Genomic DNA, 16,090 nt, shown 5'->3' with positions numbered 1-16,090 from the left:
GGGCTCTGAGGTGCAACCTTTATGTAGACTTTTCATTGCCCATATGGAAAAATTTACTTTAATTATCGATGTTGGATGTTTTATATTATTTTCCTGTTAATGTGATGGTGGATGGTTAAGGATTTTTTTTCTTTTTTTTTTACTGCAGACTATTACTACATTGTTATCTCTCTCTCTCTCTCTCTCTCTCTCTCTCTCTCTCTCTCTCTCTCTCTCTCTCTCTCTCTCTCTCTCTCTCTCTCTCTCTCTCTCTCTCTCTCTCTCTCTCTCTCTCTCTCTCTCTCTCTCTCTCTCTCTCTCTCTCTAAACAATTCAGACTGACATTTGTTTTAGAAAGAGGATACAAATTGAAGTGGAGTACCTGAATTGTACTGATTGTACTAACATCTTTATCTTATCATGCAATAAACAGAGTAACACTGCCATGTACTTTCATCAGATTTTTATTATCTCCCATAATTACCTGCTGCAATCATTATATATTTTATAACTTTAATAACAGAAGATAATACTGCAGCATATTGCTGTCAGATGTCAGCTCCTAAATAATCTTGTGCTCTATTCATATTTTGAAACATTGTTAATTTATCACATTTACTTTTTTTTCTCTCTTGCTTGCTTGCTGAAAACAGACTTGTATTGCCATTCATTGTCAGCCAATAATTGGCTGAAATGCTATGCGGTACTTTGTTAAATTTTATTTTGTTCCACCACAGTTTTATGTAACTTACATACAACTGGAGATGTGGTATATTTGGTTTAGACTACATTGTAAGAGAGAGAGAGAGAGAGAGAGAGGAAACTGGAATGTGAGGATCTTTCAGACAGGATGTTAATTGAATTTAACACAGAGCATATATTTGATGTATGCAAAAATCTATATTAATTTAGATATTGTCCACTCAAATCTCCATTCACTCAAAATGCAGTTCCCATGAACTTTTGCCACCTATTCATCTTAGATAATAACAACCATAGAATATTCAAGATAAAAACATGTCATGGATAACTGTGATTTCCCACGCAAGGGATTGAGTAGGGTGTAGACTGACACACACACACACACACACACACACACTGAAAGAATTGAGAGTAGAGGCCCAGTCAAAGAACAGGGAGAGAACACAGGAACAAGTGAGAAAATTCATCTGGAAAGTTGTGGACATGAAAGTGAGGAAATAGTGACACAAAGATGCCACACAAGATCACTGAGTAGAAGTTTAAAGATTATGTATACTAATGTATACATAATGTATAATGTACGAGTATAAACAGGATATTTGGTTCTACATACAGCATGTTAACAAACATTAATATGGCACTTAACTATACAGATAAAGAAATGGTGAAGAAAATTACAACAAGCATGATACATCCAAAATTGAATATACAGCAGTAGTTTGGGCTCCACATGGAGGGAAAAAAAAAAAAAAATATATATATATATATATATATATATATATATATATATATATATATATATATATATATATATATATATATATATATATATATATATATATAAATATATATATGCATGTATGTATACGGAAACTGGGAAGATTATAGAGGATAGTGACAAAGATGCTACTGGAATTGAAAGACTTAAACTATGAAGAAAGACTTGAAGAGATGGGTTTACCAACACTACAAAACAGAAAAGAAAGAGGAGACTTGATACTAATTAGTAAACAATATAGAAAGAATAGACAGAAATTACTTGGTACCGCAGATGGAGGAAGGAGAGACACGAGAGGGCACGGGAAAAAATAAAGAGTGGATGTTTAAGTGACATCAAAAAATTGTTTTCCGTATAGAACTATTGAAATCTCGAATTTAAAGGAAGTGGTGGTTGTGGCAAATAGTGTACACATGTTTAAAGATAAACTGGATAAATATGTTTATGGAGACAGGATAAAATGAGCTTTGGCTCCTGCCTTGTACAATACAACTAAGTAAATACACGCATCATTATTATATAGAAAAAAATAAATAAAAAATTACATTACACCTTCATGACAATGTATACCACCAAAGCAAGTATACAAATGAAAGGATTATCAAGTCAGTGAAGGCATTCCTGAAGATAATGTGGTGTGCCAGATGTATTTTAGTGTAACACTGCTTTCTTTCCTTTCTTCCTTTTTTAAAAGGAGTTGCCATTATAAAGGCTGAGTTTGGAGAAATTCTGAATCACTTGTCCCATGAAGATCAAGACAAATTATTTTCCTGATGATGTGATTGTATGGGATGAAAGTGAAATTGCTAAGTTAGAAGTGGACCAGAATAGAGTAGCAAGGATGGCACTGAGTGCACCAAGGTACACAGCAGTAGAAGCCTTGAAGTGATATGGGATGGAGCACCTTTAGGGAAAGACTCACAAAAGCCACACTTAGGTACAAGATTAGGCTTGAGAGAATGGATAATGCAAGAATAGCAAGGAAGGTGTACCTGTGGAATGAAAGTGGAAGCAAATGGAGGAAGAGGTGCATGAGAATGACAGACAGGAGTGGATTACAAGTTGTGTGGATAATAAGAATGGCTGGGAGGAATCAAAATGAGCGTGAATGGGTGGTAACGAGAGGAGGCAGAGTGGAAGCTGAATGGGATGTGAGAAAATGGAAGAATGAGATAGACAAAGAAGTGAAATGTGTGGGACTGAATGAATGGAAGAATGAGATGGAAAGAAAGAAGACTCTGGAATGGTACAAAGAGAAAGGGGCCCCTAGGTATGAAAGGTGGTATGATGGAAGCCTGGGTGGTGATCTTCTCTTCCAAGCGAGGGCACAGTGTATGGGTGTGAATGCAAGAAGTTACAGATGGTCTGAGTCCGGCAGCAAAGTATGCCAGATGTGTGACATGGGAGAAGATGAGACGGTGGAACATGTGCTGGAATGTGGGAAGTATGCCAAAGACAGGAATGAGATGATGCAAGTGATAGTAACTGAGTTAGGGCATGATAGGAATGAAAGAGTGGAGAAGACAGGAAAGGAGTGGATGGTATTGTTGCTGGGACTGTGTAGAGAGGCGAATGAAAGAATGATTGAGGCGGTGAAAGAGTTTCTGGAGAGAATGTAGCGTGCCAGATGTAGGAACAATTAGTGTAGAGGACGCTGATCGTTTCTCTTTTTTTTTTTTTTTTCATCATGAAGATCATAAAGCAGAATTGTTCATAGAATATTCTGATTTTTACCTATCATGTGTGAGGAAACTGTTCAATGGTGGTATTTACTCATTTACTTTATTTAATTAATTAATTAATTTATTTATCTATTCATCATTTCTATATGCATTTATATAAAAATTAGAAACCACAAATCAAATAATTAATACACTGGTTGATGTATGAATTATGTGTATGCGGAAATTTAATAGCATTTCTCCCAAAGAAGGCAGACGTTTTCGAGCACGCAGAAACAAATCGGACACCACGGTGGCCTTGAAGTTGAGGGTTTGAGCAGCGGACGCGGGAAATTAAGGGAGGTCGGTGGCATGAGTGACAAGTTGGCCAAGAGAATCCTTAACCTTATTAAGGCTGAGGAGTGGAGTGAGATAGAAGAACTACTACTCAACACTGAAGATGACTGGGTGCTGGAGGTGAGTGAAGGGCGCGGCACATCAGAAGTAAGGAGCGACTGGCCTGGACCTGGCTTAGTCTGCTGAAGGGTATACCAGTAGGTCTTGAAACTCGTCTCATATTTTAAACAAATCACCAGCAGTGTTTGTCCCAATGAACGTGAATAACACAAAAGTAATATTAATAATATTATTAGCAAGTTTGGTCGCTTTCTTGAGGATGCGGCCACTTTGTAAATCATCCCTGTACGTTATTACCTTGACACGATATTACATAGTGGTGATTTTGCTCCGTAAACATGATTATCTTGAACAACTTTCGACGAGTTATTGAACAAGACTTGTAATTTTTAAGTGTGCAGCCCACTGGAGTCTTATCTTTATCATTTTGGCATTTTGCTTGAAGTAATATTTCCTTAGTAATGTCAGAGGGTGAACAAAGGTAAACCGCCATAGCTCATTGTATTTAGGGACGGGAGTACTGCAAATCATAATTGTGAAATGGGCAGTATATGGTTGAGAGGGACAGAGGGGCTCATTTTGATGTTGGGATCCACATTGGTATATATATATATATATATATATATATATATATATATATATATATATATATATATATATATATATATATATATATATATATATATATATATATATATATATATATATATATATATATATATATATATATATATATATATATGCGTATGTGGGTGTGTCACTGGTTTTCAACCTATTTCGTCTCACAGCACATCTAAGCAGGTTAAAATGATGAGGCACACTGTCATCATTCAGAAGGGAAACTAATGACTGATGAATGCTAATAAATATTCATAATGTGAGGCATGTTAATTATTGCTAATTATTTTTTTTATTTCTTGTGGATTATCATGGTTTTCAAAATACTTTCTTTTGCATATTTATAATTCCAAATTTGCAATGAAATTTGAATGTCCTTGACAAAGTAAACAGCTATCAAACACTATAAAAATTATGAACATTTTAAAATACAAGATAGTGATTTTATTCATGTACAGGCATATATAAATATAAGTGGCAGGGAATATTGAGGTAAAGCTAGCCTACTGTTTTTCATGACAAAACTGTTTTTCTGGTAGTTTTCAGCCAGTTTTTAATTTGCATTTTTTTTCCCCCACAAGTTAGTTTTTTTTTTTTTTTACCTCCCCTCCCTCCATTTTTTTTTTTTTTTTTTACCTCCTCCTCCCCCCCTCCTCAGAAACTAATATTTTGCTCTAAAAAACAGAAAGGCAGATTAATACAAAACTGACTGAAATCTACCAGAAAAAAAATTTCATCCTCACAAATAAGTAACACAGCAGTAACACTCACTGGTAATGTTCCCCACAAGAGGACTGGCTGCCACTTGCCCATATCTGCTAGCCAGGTGTCACCACCACCACCCAACCCAACCTCACGAAACTAACTTAATCTAACCAAAGTAAATTAACCTAACTAAACTAATCTAACCTAACCAAACCAAACTAACCTAACTAAACTAAACTAACCTTACCTAACCAAACTAAAGTAACCTAACTAAATTAACAACCTGACTAAACTCATCGAACTTAACCAAACAAGCCTAACCTAACCTCACCCAACTGGCAGGGCTAAGAAATTAATTTGAAGTCATTACCATATTTATCTTCATAAAATCTGGTGATGCACTGGAAGTAATCAAGGCAACATCCACCACTGACATCTTCCTCAGACTAATTCAAATATTTCAAATTGAGCCATGTCTCTCTCCACAAGATGAAATAAAATGCTATGATTGGATAAGTTAATTTTGTATTTTTTAATTGGCCAGTGGCTGCATTCTCAAACAACAGAATCAATCACTATGACTAATTTCGTGCTTGCACAACAGATGTGGCATTTGCATGCACAGGCGAACTCACCTTCACTGGGGTAGGTCAGTGCCCGCTATCTATCTATGACATGAGTGGGTGTGTTACTTTCCAGCATTGTCACAACAGCGAGTGAGCTTGTTTCTCCAAAAACAGATAAATCTTTAAAAGTTGCCATCAGGATTATAAACAATTTATGGCAGGTATATATGGGGTTCAAATTACTCTGAATGAGAAGCTCTCTCTGATGAGAAGAGTAAGTAAAGCCATGTTGAGACAAGTGCAAGAGTAAAAGAATACCCAATTTTCAACTAATTTTTATTTAAGCATCTGTAAGTTTGCAGAAGGTATTGCATACTGCATTACATTCAGCAACCATAATACTGTGAATACAGTAAGTATTAACCTCAGAGAAGAACGTTAGCTTTATTTCTTTGTTACCCTAATTGACCTTTTCATCAATGCAAATATCATTGGGAAATGAAACCTGGTGTTCTTGGTAAGTTACTAGCCAATAGAAATAGGAAAAAGATTTAAAACTTGAGATATTAATTTCATTTGAGAAATAGGAAAAAGATTTAAAACTTGAGATATTAATTTCATTTGAGTACTAGAGCTGTTATTATTGTCATTATTATTATTATTATTATTATTATTATTATTATTATTATTATTATTATTATGATCATTCAAACTTAGAGATCAGTAAGAAATGAAACATGATGTCCTTATTCAAACTTAGACTTATCAGTAAGAAATGAAACATGATGCCCTTGATATAGTTACTAGCTGTTAGAAATGTATATAAAAATTTAAAAGTGAAGATATTGATTTAAGTACATACATGACTAAAAATGGAAACCTTTCCCATACATACAAATATCAGTGGAACTTTGTCCCACCGATCAGTCTTCCTTTTCCTGCTTCTTACGGCACACCTACAGTTTCTTCACGGTTCATCAGTGTGTGGCGGCATACAAGGGGGCAGTCACAGCCTGCCCTCTAAAGACAACTCTCTTCCTCCACACAAAACTACAAGCACCTAATAACACACACACCCTTCACTCAAAAATTTCAAAATTATCATGGTGACTCCTACACCAGCCTCGGAGTCCCCATCTGGGGAGAGGACCATAAATGTCCCCAGGTTGGACTGCCTTTCTGTCGACGACCCTAAGTGTCTTGACACCCCCCTCAACTTTTTCTTCATTAACTTCTGCAACATTCGTGGTCTTAGATCTAATTTTCAATCTGTGGAACACCACCTCTCCTCTTCTAGACCTCATCTTCTTTTCCTCTCTGAAACTCAGGTATCTGAGGCAACTGACAGTAGCCCCTTTTCTGTTCCCTCTTACTTTCTCTATCCTCATTTTCGATCCAAAGCTGGATGTTGCATTTATGTGCGCAATGACTTAACCTGCTCTCGTGCCGACGCTCTTGAATCTTTCGAGTTTTCCACCATCTGGCTACGACTACAGAGTCACTCTCAAACTAAATTTATCTGTGCTGTATACCTCTCACCTAACTCCTCTGACTATAAGAAATTTTTTGACTACTCAACTTCCAAAGTGGAGCACATTCTGAGTCTCTTCCCTTTTACAGAGATCTCCATTCTTGGAGACTTCAATGTTCACCACCAGCTTTGGCTTTCCTCTCCTTTCACTGACCATCCTGGTGAACTAGCCTTCAACTTTGCTATCCTCTACGACCTAGAGCAATTGGTGCAACACCCTACTCGTATTGCTGACCGTCTTGGAGATACGCCCAACATTCTTGACCTTTTCCTGACCTCTAATCCTTGTGCTTATGCTGTCACCCTTTCTTCTCCATTGGGCTCCTCCGATCACAATCTCATCTCTGTATCTTGTCCTATCACTCCAATCCCTCCTCAGGATCCCCCTAAGCGAAGGTGCCTCTGGCATTTTGCCTCTGCTAGTTGGGGGGGACCTGAGGAGGTATTTTGCTGATTTTCCTTGGAATGACTACTGCTTCTGTGTCAGAGACACAGTCTTTGTGTGCTGAGCGCATAGCAGAGGTGATAGTGTCTGGCATGGATCAAGACACTCTTTTAGAGATTTTGGTGAAACTTTTGCTGTTGCCTTGGACATATCAAAAGCTTTTGATAGAGTCTGGTACAGAGCTTTGATTTCCAAACTACCCTTCTACGGCTTCTATCCTTCTCTCTGTAACTTCATCTCAAGTTTCCTTTCTGACCGTTCTATTGCTGTTGTGGTAGACAGTCACTGTTCTTTTCCTAAATCTATTAACAGTGGTGTTCCTCAGCGTTCTGTCCTGTCACCCACTCTCTTCTTATTATTCATTAATGATCTTCTAAACCAAACTTCTTGCCCAATCCACTCCTACGCTGATGATACCACCCTGCACTTTTCCACGTCCAACCCTTCAGGAAGTAAACATTTTGCGCAGGAAAGCCACAGAACACTTGACTTCTGATCTTTCTAAAATTTCTGATTGGGGCAGAGCAAACTTGGTATTGTTCAATGCCTCAAAAACTCAATTCCTCCATCTATCAACTCGACACAACCTTCCAGACAACTATCCCCTCTTCTTCAATGACACTCAACTGTCCCCCTCTTCTACACTGAACATCCTCGGTCTGTCCTTTACTTATAATCTGAACTGGAAACTTCACATCTCATCTCTAGCTAAAACAGCTTCAATGAGGTTAGGCATTCTGAGACGTCTCTGCCAGTTTTTCTCACCCCCCCAGCTCCTAACTCTGTACAAGGGCCTTATCCGTCCATGTATGGAGTATGCTTCACATGTTTGGGGGGTTTCCACTCATACTGCTCTTCTAGACAGGGTGGAATCAAAAGCTTTTCGTCTCATCAACTCCTCTCCTCTACCTGACTGTCTTCAGTCTCTCTCTCATCGCCGCAATGTTGCGTCTCTAGCTGTCTTTTACCGCTACATATTTTCATGCTAACTGCATGCCTCCCCTCCTCCCACGGCCTTGCTGCACAAGACTTTCTTCTTTCTCTCACCCCTATTCTGTCCACCTCTCTAACACAAGAGTTAACCAGTATTCTCAATCATTCATCCCTTTCTCTGGTAAACTCTGGAACTCCCTGCCTGCTTCCGTATTTCCACCTTTCTATGACTTGAATTCCTTCAAGAGGGAGGTTTCAAGACACTTATCCTTCAATTTTTGACTACCGCTTTGGACCCCTTTTATGGGACTGGCATTTCAGTGGGCATTTTTTTTTTTTTTTATCAATTTTTTTGCTTTGGTCAGTGTCCCTCCTACATAAAAAAAAATAAATATATATATATACTGGTTAAAAATTAGTGGCATATAAGCATGAATGGTTATATATAGGCCTAGAACAGTGCTGTAAACCTTAGATAATATGTGAAGTGAGTGGTGTTAGGCAGGAGATGGTTTTATTTGAGGTACTTGATTGTGGCTGGTGATTTTGTTTGTTCTATTTTTGTTGCAAATACAGTACTGCTTCCTTAGTGATGCCAGAGGAGCCATGCTGTCTGCTTCCAGTTTAAATTGTGAATAGATGATAATTAATTCATCAGGCATATTTCTGAATTCACTTTATTTTATTTATGTTGTTATATTTTCATGTGTAATTTTGTATTATCATAATTTTGTACAGAAATGTGTTTACAGTAGATTATTTAGTCATCCACTGGCAACAGTTCTTTATGAATTTGTATCACAGGAAATATCCTTTCATGATGATCACTGAATACTGATCATTACTAAGAAGTTGGAGACACCTGGGCAAAAAAGACAGCTTTCACTTAACAAATTTTCAATATACTATGTTGCTCCCTGAGCAGAATAGTGTCTATGTATTAACCCCCTTCAAGATAGTATTATAAGGGGATGATTTTGCTTAGTAAACATTCTTATTCTGAATAACTGTAAGTATTAGGTAGTGAAAGGATGAAAAAGAAAACTTAAGGTGAATACTGTATATGAAATGAGATTTTTAAGTAAATAAGAGGATGAGTAAAGTAGTGGAGTAAGAATGGTAGATGTTGAGAGGAATGTAAATTTGAATTACAAGTTGCATTAGGAGGTAGCCCATTTTAAATATATTTAGGATTGTATATTGTGGATTAAGGAGTGTTTCATAGATGTGTAGTTTAGAGCCAATGAAGTATTAAGGGAGTGAGCATGAATTAATAGTGTTTTGTTGTAAGTTGCTTGAAATGAATGTAAAGAGGTGGTTTGATGAGGGTGTAGTGAAATGAACTGCATTGTCTGGGACTGTAACATGGAACATAAAGGCAGAAGGGAAGTGGAAGTTAAATCTAATAAAGTGCCTAAGTAGTGTGTGTGTGTGTGTGTGTGTAATAATAATAATGATAATAATAATAATAATAATAATAATATTTTGTTTATTAATCTTGCAGCCTTACAGCTGAAAATGCACATGTTACATATTAACTTACATGCTAACGTACAGTACTTACTAAATCTTAATTATACATTAACCCTAAGGAAATATCTCACATTTTAATACTATAGCTGCCACATGGCACCAGTCAACCTAGCAGACTAGGCCCGTGATGGTCAGGCCATCCCATGTGTATTTTTCTTTTCAGAGTTTGTTTCTCCTATCTAAGCAGTGGGGATTACAGCTTCTGACTTATACCAGGTACCTAATCACTATCTGGTGAACAAGGGCTACATTACAAAGAAATCCAACCTGAGACTTTTGACCTGGCTTGGGATTTGAACCTGGGTCCTCCCGATTGTGAGTCATGTGTGCTAACCACTGCACCACCAGGCCATGTGTGTGTGCACATAAAAACAAGTGCACATAAAGGCATTTTGTCTCACCTGTCCTTTTTTGCAGAGAATATCATCCTGATACATAAGTAGATTGATAGATGTCATTGTGCATGAAACAAGACCAGTATTTTGTTATTTTTGTAGTATTAATTTTTTTTTGTTTTGTAAGAATAATCTCTTAAATTAGTTTAGTTTTACACGTAAGATTTTGCTGTGGATGCATCAAAGTAGATATCACTATTTCGTCATTTGATTTTGCAGATCAAAGATGATCTTTTTTATTATTTATTTATTTATTTATTTATTTATTTATTTATTTATTTATTATTTAATTAATTGATTATTTATTTATTTATTTTTATTTATATATCTATGTTTTTTTCTTTACAGACCAAACCCATAGAACATAAATGGAGACATAATAGTAGATACTTGTGTTTGGGTTAATTTCAAGTACTTGCCACTTTTATGCATATTTTTTATTCTTAAGTTAATTCACATATGCAGAGGAGCTCATGGACTGACTGCCTGTACAACAGTGCCTTCATTTCTTTTAGATGGTGGAGCAACAGATGTACAGGGCAGAGGGGCCACAATGGGTGAATGGTATCCTTTCCTCTCTCAGCTGTCAAACCAGGGAAAGCACCAACCTCAGACTTAAGGTGGGTTGGTGTTAGTGGTCTTCAACTTTTCAAAAATTTATAATCTGTTTTAGCAAACTCATGGATTGTAATGAGATATTAAAAAGTGTCTTATTTTGGTTTAAGTACTATGTTATAGTTTTGTCACATTAATTTGCTAGGTTTATACCATAACTCATCACTTGACAAAAAAGTAATATTTGTAATGTTTCTTTACAGTATTTGCAGTAGTGTATGTTATCTGGTCTATGATGCATATTGGAAGTTATTACTAAAATTTACATTGATATTTATGTAAGTTTTTTCTATATAACATCTTATACTTGTAGTTGTCTTTCTCACTATTAGGTGAGTGCCAACCAGTTCTAGCCTTAATATGCCCCTTGTCCAGGCCATTAATGGGAGTACACAAAACTTGCTTACCCCAATGACTTTTGGTTTGAAAAAGAAAAAATCCTTTAGAGATTGCTTATGACAAGCAAAACCTAAGGTGTTGTGACTGTGGACTTCTCTTTCCAGCAGCATGGAGAGAGCAATTGTAGCTTACTCCCTCATCCTCTTGAGCTTCACACTGTATCAAATTGTGATCTTAGAGAGTTTTTACTGCATTATGTAGTGCACATGATTACATGTAATCATATTGTATTTTATAGGACATTCATTAAATTCTATTTACAGTGTTTGCAGTAGGAAAACTGATATTGGGCATGGATCTCTGCAATGCAGTGTTATAACTAGCTTCAAATAAGATTGGGATAATAGTCTACAGTTATCTAATGAAGTTCAAATGTTACATGTAGCTATGAAAACCAGTTTTCAGGGATATTTATTTTCTCTTGAATTATCTGATATGTTTGGTGTGCAGGTGTACCAAGCTGTGCTACGGGTGGTGAGGGTAGAGGTGGCTGGCAGAGAGAGAAGCATTGGAGAATTGGTGGCAGTGTTGATGATGCATGTAGACACCTTCCCCAGCCACACACTGGTCACACTGGTGGACCAGTATGTGGAATTGGTACGGAGTGGTCAGCCTCTCCAAGGAAGGTATATATTGCTGTTAAGATTGTGCATAACAACAGGAGTTTCCTTTCTGTATGAGACAAAAATTATTTTGTTGCCTGAACTGAGCAACAACTAGAAAGAGATTCTGGAGTACTTGCACACTCTTGAGGTTTAAGTAAGGAATAAAACTGAATTCCTGTGTAACATAAAAGTGTGAACTATTTTTTTATAACGGCAAGTATTTTGTTGATTATAATACAAAATTCTCTCTTATCTTACAAGACTGAAAGGTATAACAAGAAAAATTAGATTGATTTTGATGATTGTTGATATGTGATGTGTATGCAAGTAGTGAGGCATTTTGTATCTGTATCAGATGGGTGGACCTCATGGCTAAGACAATCACCAGTGTGAGTCACAAAGAGGAAGTCACTGTGGAGGGTCTTAAGATGGCTGGGGAAGATTACCGCTACCAGGTTGTCAAGACACTCTGCGACCTACCCTGGTCTGCTGAGACTGCCATCAGTCTCCTGTCTGTCATAAAGTGAGTCTGATTGAAAGCCTGTATATATTAGAAGGAAACTGAGAGTAAGAGAATAGCTGTAAACAGAGGAAATCTGGGCAAAGTTGTAGTTGGTAGAATGTTAACCTGTTGAGTGGCATGCCATTAAGGAGCATTGACAAGCATTCTCATCCACACAAAAAAATTTTATTGCAACATTATTGACATCTCAGTTTAAATGTTGTTTATACTGTTGGTCATTCATTGTTCATTCTATATTTTAGTTAGTCTTTGGTGAAATCATGGCCATTACTGTCTATTTTATTTTCCATAAACAAATGTATTTTGGGAGGTTTATGCTGATGAGAAGTTAATAGTTCATTTTTTTCTTTATATACAATAGATACAGACTATACAATATAATATACAGATATGGGATACTTGGAATGTCATGTGGGAGGTGAGTCTATCCTCTTGAACTTTGATGTTGGATTTACATGATTACATTTGACTCCTTCCATTTCACAGCATCATGTAACCACATATATGAAGTGTGTAATTGGTACATTTGTATAAGGAGTATGATATAAGGATCTGTATACCTGGATGTTTAGCTGACAGTTGTGGCTATATTAATACCATGTCTAGTCTTAAACCCATACAGCATTGGCTGTCATCCCCCCCCTCCCCCTCTCTCTCTCTCTCTCTCTCTCTCTCTCTCTCTCTCTCTCTCTCTCTCTCTCTCTCTCTCTCTCTCTCTCTCTCTCTCTCTCTCTCTCTCTCTCTCTCTCCATCAACCCCTTTAAAACGATGATGCCTACATAGGTGGACAAAATGCACCTTTTCCTACAGTTAGCGCGGACCGTAGTGCAAACTTCAGAAAAAACTCAATTTCATTTATTAAAAAAATCCAAAAAATAAAATAAAAACCTACACTTCAAAATTACTTGGGGATCGGGAAGCCCTTGGCCTTAATGACCTGTTTAAGTCTGTTTGGGACTGAATCGGCCAAATTCTGACAGTGGGAAGCAGGTATTTCATCCCAAACCTTCTGAATGGCTAATTCAAGCTTAGGAATAGTTGATGTGTCCTCCTGACGAAGGCGTGCCTTCATGATGCCCCACAAGTTTTCAATGGGGGAAATATCGGGTGACTGACCAGGCCAATCCCTTATATACTCAACTTCACAATCATTGAGCCATTTTTTTGCCGCCTTAGAGGTGTGGCAAGGGCGCCGTCCTGCTGCAGGATCTCACATCCGGTTTTGCAAAACACTCTCCCAAATTCTCCTGCAGAAGTTTAATATAGCGCTCTGAGTTGACAGTCTGGCCCTTAGGGAGTATTGCAAGGTTTCCCAAACCACCATAGCCAAAGGCACCCCCAAACCATGAGATAGGGTGGGTGTTTAACACTTGTCACCGTCAGGCGTGGGTCACATGCTGACGCAGCAGGAGACTTCCACACCTTCTTTCCCTTGCTCTCGCTGATACAAAAGATCGCCTCATCAGTCCAAAGTACCATTCTCCAGGCTGTAATGTCCCAGTCTTTGTATTCTTTGGCAAATTTGACGCGTCGAGCCCTTTGTCGGGCAGTGACCAAGGGCTTAACACGTCTTTAACTTTCGAGTAATTTAAGCGCTTCTGAATATTTTCTTGAATTGTCCTAATAGAGACTCCTCCAAGAAGTTTAGGGTTCTTTTCCTTCAATTCCTTTGCAGTAATAGAAGGTTGGAGGTCCAATTGACGCTTTACAAGCCTTAAAGCCTTTGGAGATATAGCAAGGGCCTTGCCCCCAGCATGTTTGTGGGTGGGCACAAAATCACCCTTGCCACCCACACGCCATTTATTAAGGAGTCTGGACACAGTTGATTCTGTCAATCCAACTAAATGGGCTATTTCTCGATTATTTTTACCTACTTTGTGGAGTTCAACAACTCTCACGACATCATCATGCTTTGTACGGTTTCCAGGCATCATGCAAAGAGCATAGCACGCCCAAAAGGACAGCAAAAATAATGGTAAAAGCTAAAGAAATTCTGAGACAAAGCCAGGAAAAACGAACTCTCCGCTGGCCAGTAACACATTGAGACCGAGAAACGTGACGCGCGGCGGGTAGGAGTGTTGGGGAAGGATGCCGGTTAGTCACTTTCTCCCGGCTTGATTTTGGTTACACAGAATCATATGGTTCCCCAAAACGCGGATCGTAGTGCAAACTCAAAAAGTTTGCACTACGGTCAGCGCTAACTGTAGATGTGGTCCTTCTTATGGGGATTTTAAAGAAATCCACATACAAGTAGTACTGGTCCGCTTACCCCATTTTTCACAATCCCATCTTCTCGCAACTCATTGCTATCACCCACTATATAGATATTATGGGGAACCTTTACTTTTATATTGTTGGCCACAAACTTCTTGACCTGCCCAAGGTCAAAATGAGACTTTGTTCCATCTTTGACTGGCTTTGTGATGCCTTCGAGACTACATTCAGCCCCAATCAAAAGTTGGTCATTGATAAATTCTTGGTATTGTTGAAGGAGAAAATGAGGTGCCTGGTACAGCAGGGGGCTAACCATCAAATATGGCCATTTCAAGTTAGAGGCAGCAGCTTGTTGTTCTGAGGTTCAAAAGTCTTGTGGCAATGTTGGCCAAGGGAAATACAAATCTCCTGGGTGGTTTACAAAGGTCTGAAGTTGTTTGTTTTTGGTATGTTGAGTGGGTCAGACTAACTTGAGTGTAGCAAGGGGCTAAGTAGCTGCTAATGAAAATGGAGGATTTCGCTGTTTGCATGTAGGCATCTCTCTCTCTCTCTCTCTCTCTCTCACTCTCTCTCTCTCTCTCTCTCTCTCTCTCTCTCTCTCTCTCTCTCTCTCTCTCTCTCTCTCTCTCTCTCTCTCTCTCTGTGCAGTGCACTCTTTTTAATTTCATATTTTTCAGCTGCTTTGTGCATACTCATGTTCCTTTGATTATTAGCCTTTTCCAAAGTCATTCTTAGTAGTGTAATTGTTTTTTCCATTTTGTAGAAAGTTTTTGTTGTTTTAGCAATTTTTCTGTGTATGTACATAATTAGCATAACTTTACTATTGATACTTATTATTATTGGATGTTTGGCGCTTAATTATATTCTCTCTCAAAAAGTTAAGAATTTATTCTGTAAAATAAAGAAATGCTCATTAAAACAATCATACCAAGATTATGCATGTATACATTTTTAAGATAGTTTACTATTCAATACTTAAAACCTTCCTACTTATTTCATTATTTTCTGCATATATTGCAATTTTTTTCTGTAGTCATGATTTCTCTCTCTCTCTCTCTCTCTCTCTCTCTCTCTCTCTCTCTCTCTCTCTCTCTCTCTCTCTCTCTCTCTCTCTCTCTCTCTCTCTCTCTCTCTCTCTCTCTCTCTCTCTCTCTCTCTCTCTCTCTCTCTCTCTCTCTCTCTCTCTCTCTCATAATGCTAAAAATTTGGGTGCTGTCCAAAGTTATGGCATTTTTACCGTAGTAGATGTGTAGATCAGATTTTTCTTTCAGGATGGCAGTTAAAAAATGCTGCATTGCAACCACTTAATTTTTTTATACTTGTTTTAGGGACATGGACCTTCCCAAGGAGGAGCTGGAGGATGTCATCCACAAGGTGAAGGAAGTGCTAAAAAAAGTTGACTACCAGAGTGTACCACCACTAGTGTACCACCTGGTGCAAGTGGTTCATTCCAAACTTCCTCATCGTGTGT

The 16,090-nt window shown here is 37.7% G+C and overlaps 1 protein-coding gene across 8 annotated transcripts in view; it reads left to right on the top strand.

The window, feature by feature from the left end:
• Positions 1-3,398: 3,398 nt before the first annotated feature.
• The window catches only part of LOC135105057 (Fanconi anemia group I protein-like), a 46,583-nt gene continuing 33,891 nt past the window's right edge, over positions 3,399-16,090 (top strand). Inside the window, exons 1-6 of one of the 8 annotated variants that reach the window (XM_064012988.1) lie at positions 3,453-3,597; positions 10,032-10,084; positions 10,779-10,883; positions 11,728-11,903; positions 12,238-12,405; positions 15,948-16,090. The exon at positions 15,948-16,090 is cut by the window's right edge and continues 114 nt beyond it. In XM_064012988.1, coding sequence (XP_063869058.1) covers positions 10,779-10,883; positions 11,728-11,903; positions 12,238-12,405; positions 15,948-16,090 — 592 coding nt within the window. In that variant the 5' untranslated portion in view covers positions 3,453-3,597; positions 10,032-10,084. The other 7 variants (XM_064012987.1, XM_064012986.1, XM_064012992.1 and 4 more) reach the window with 7 other exon arrangements.

The sequence above is a fragment of the Scylla paramamosain genome, chromosome 11, assembly GCF_035594125.1.
Source record: "Scylla paramamosain isolate STU-SP2022 chromosome 11, ASM3559412v1, whole genome shotgun sequence".
NCBI lineage: Eukaryota > Metazoa > Arthropoda > Malacostraca > Decapoda > Portunidae > Scylla > Scylla paramamosain.
The sequence above is the reverse complement of the archived record's forward strand: the minus strand, read 5'-3'. Positions and strand labels throughout refer to the sequence as shown.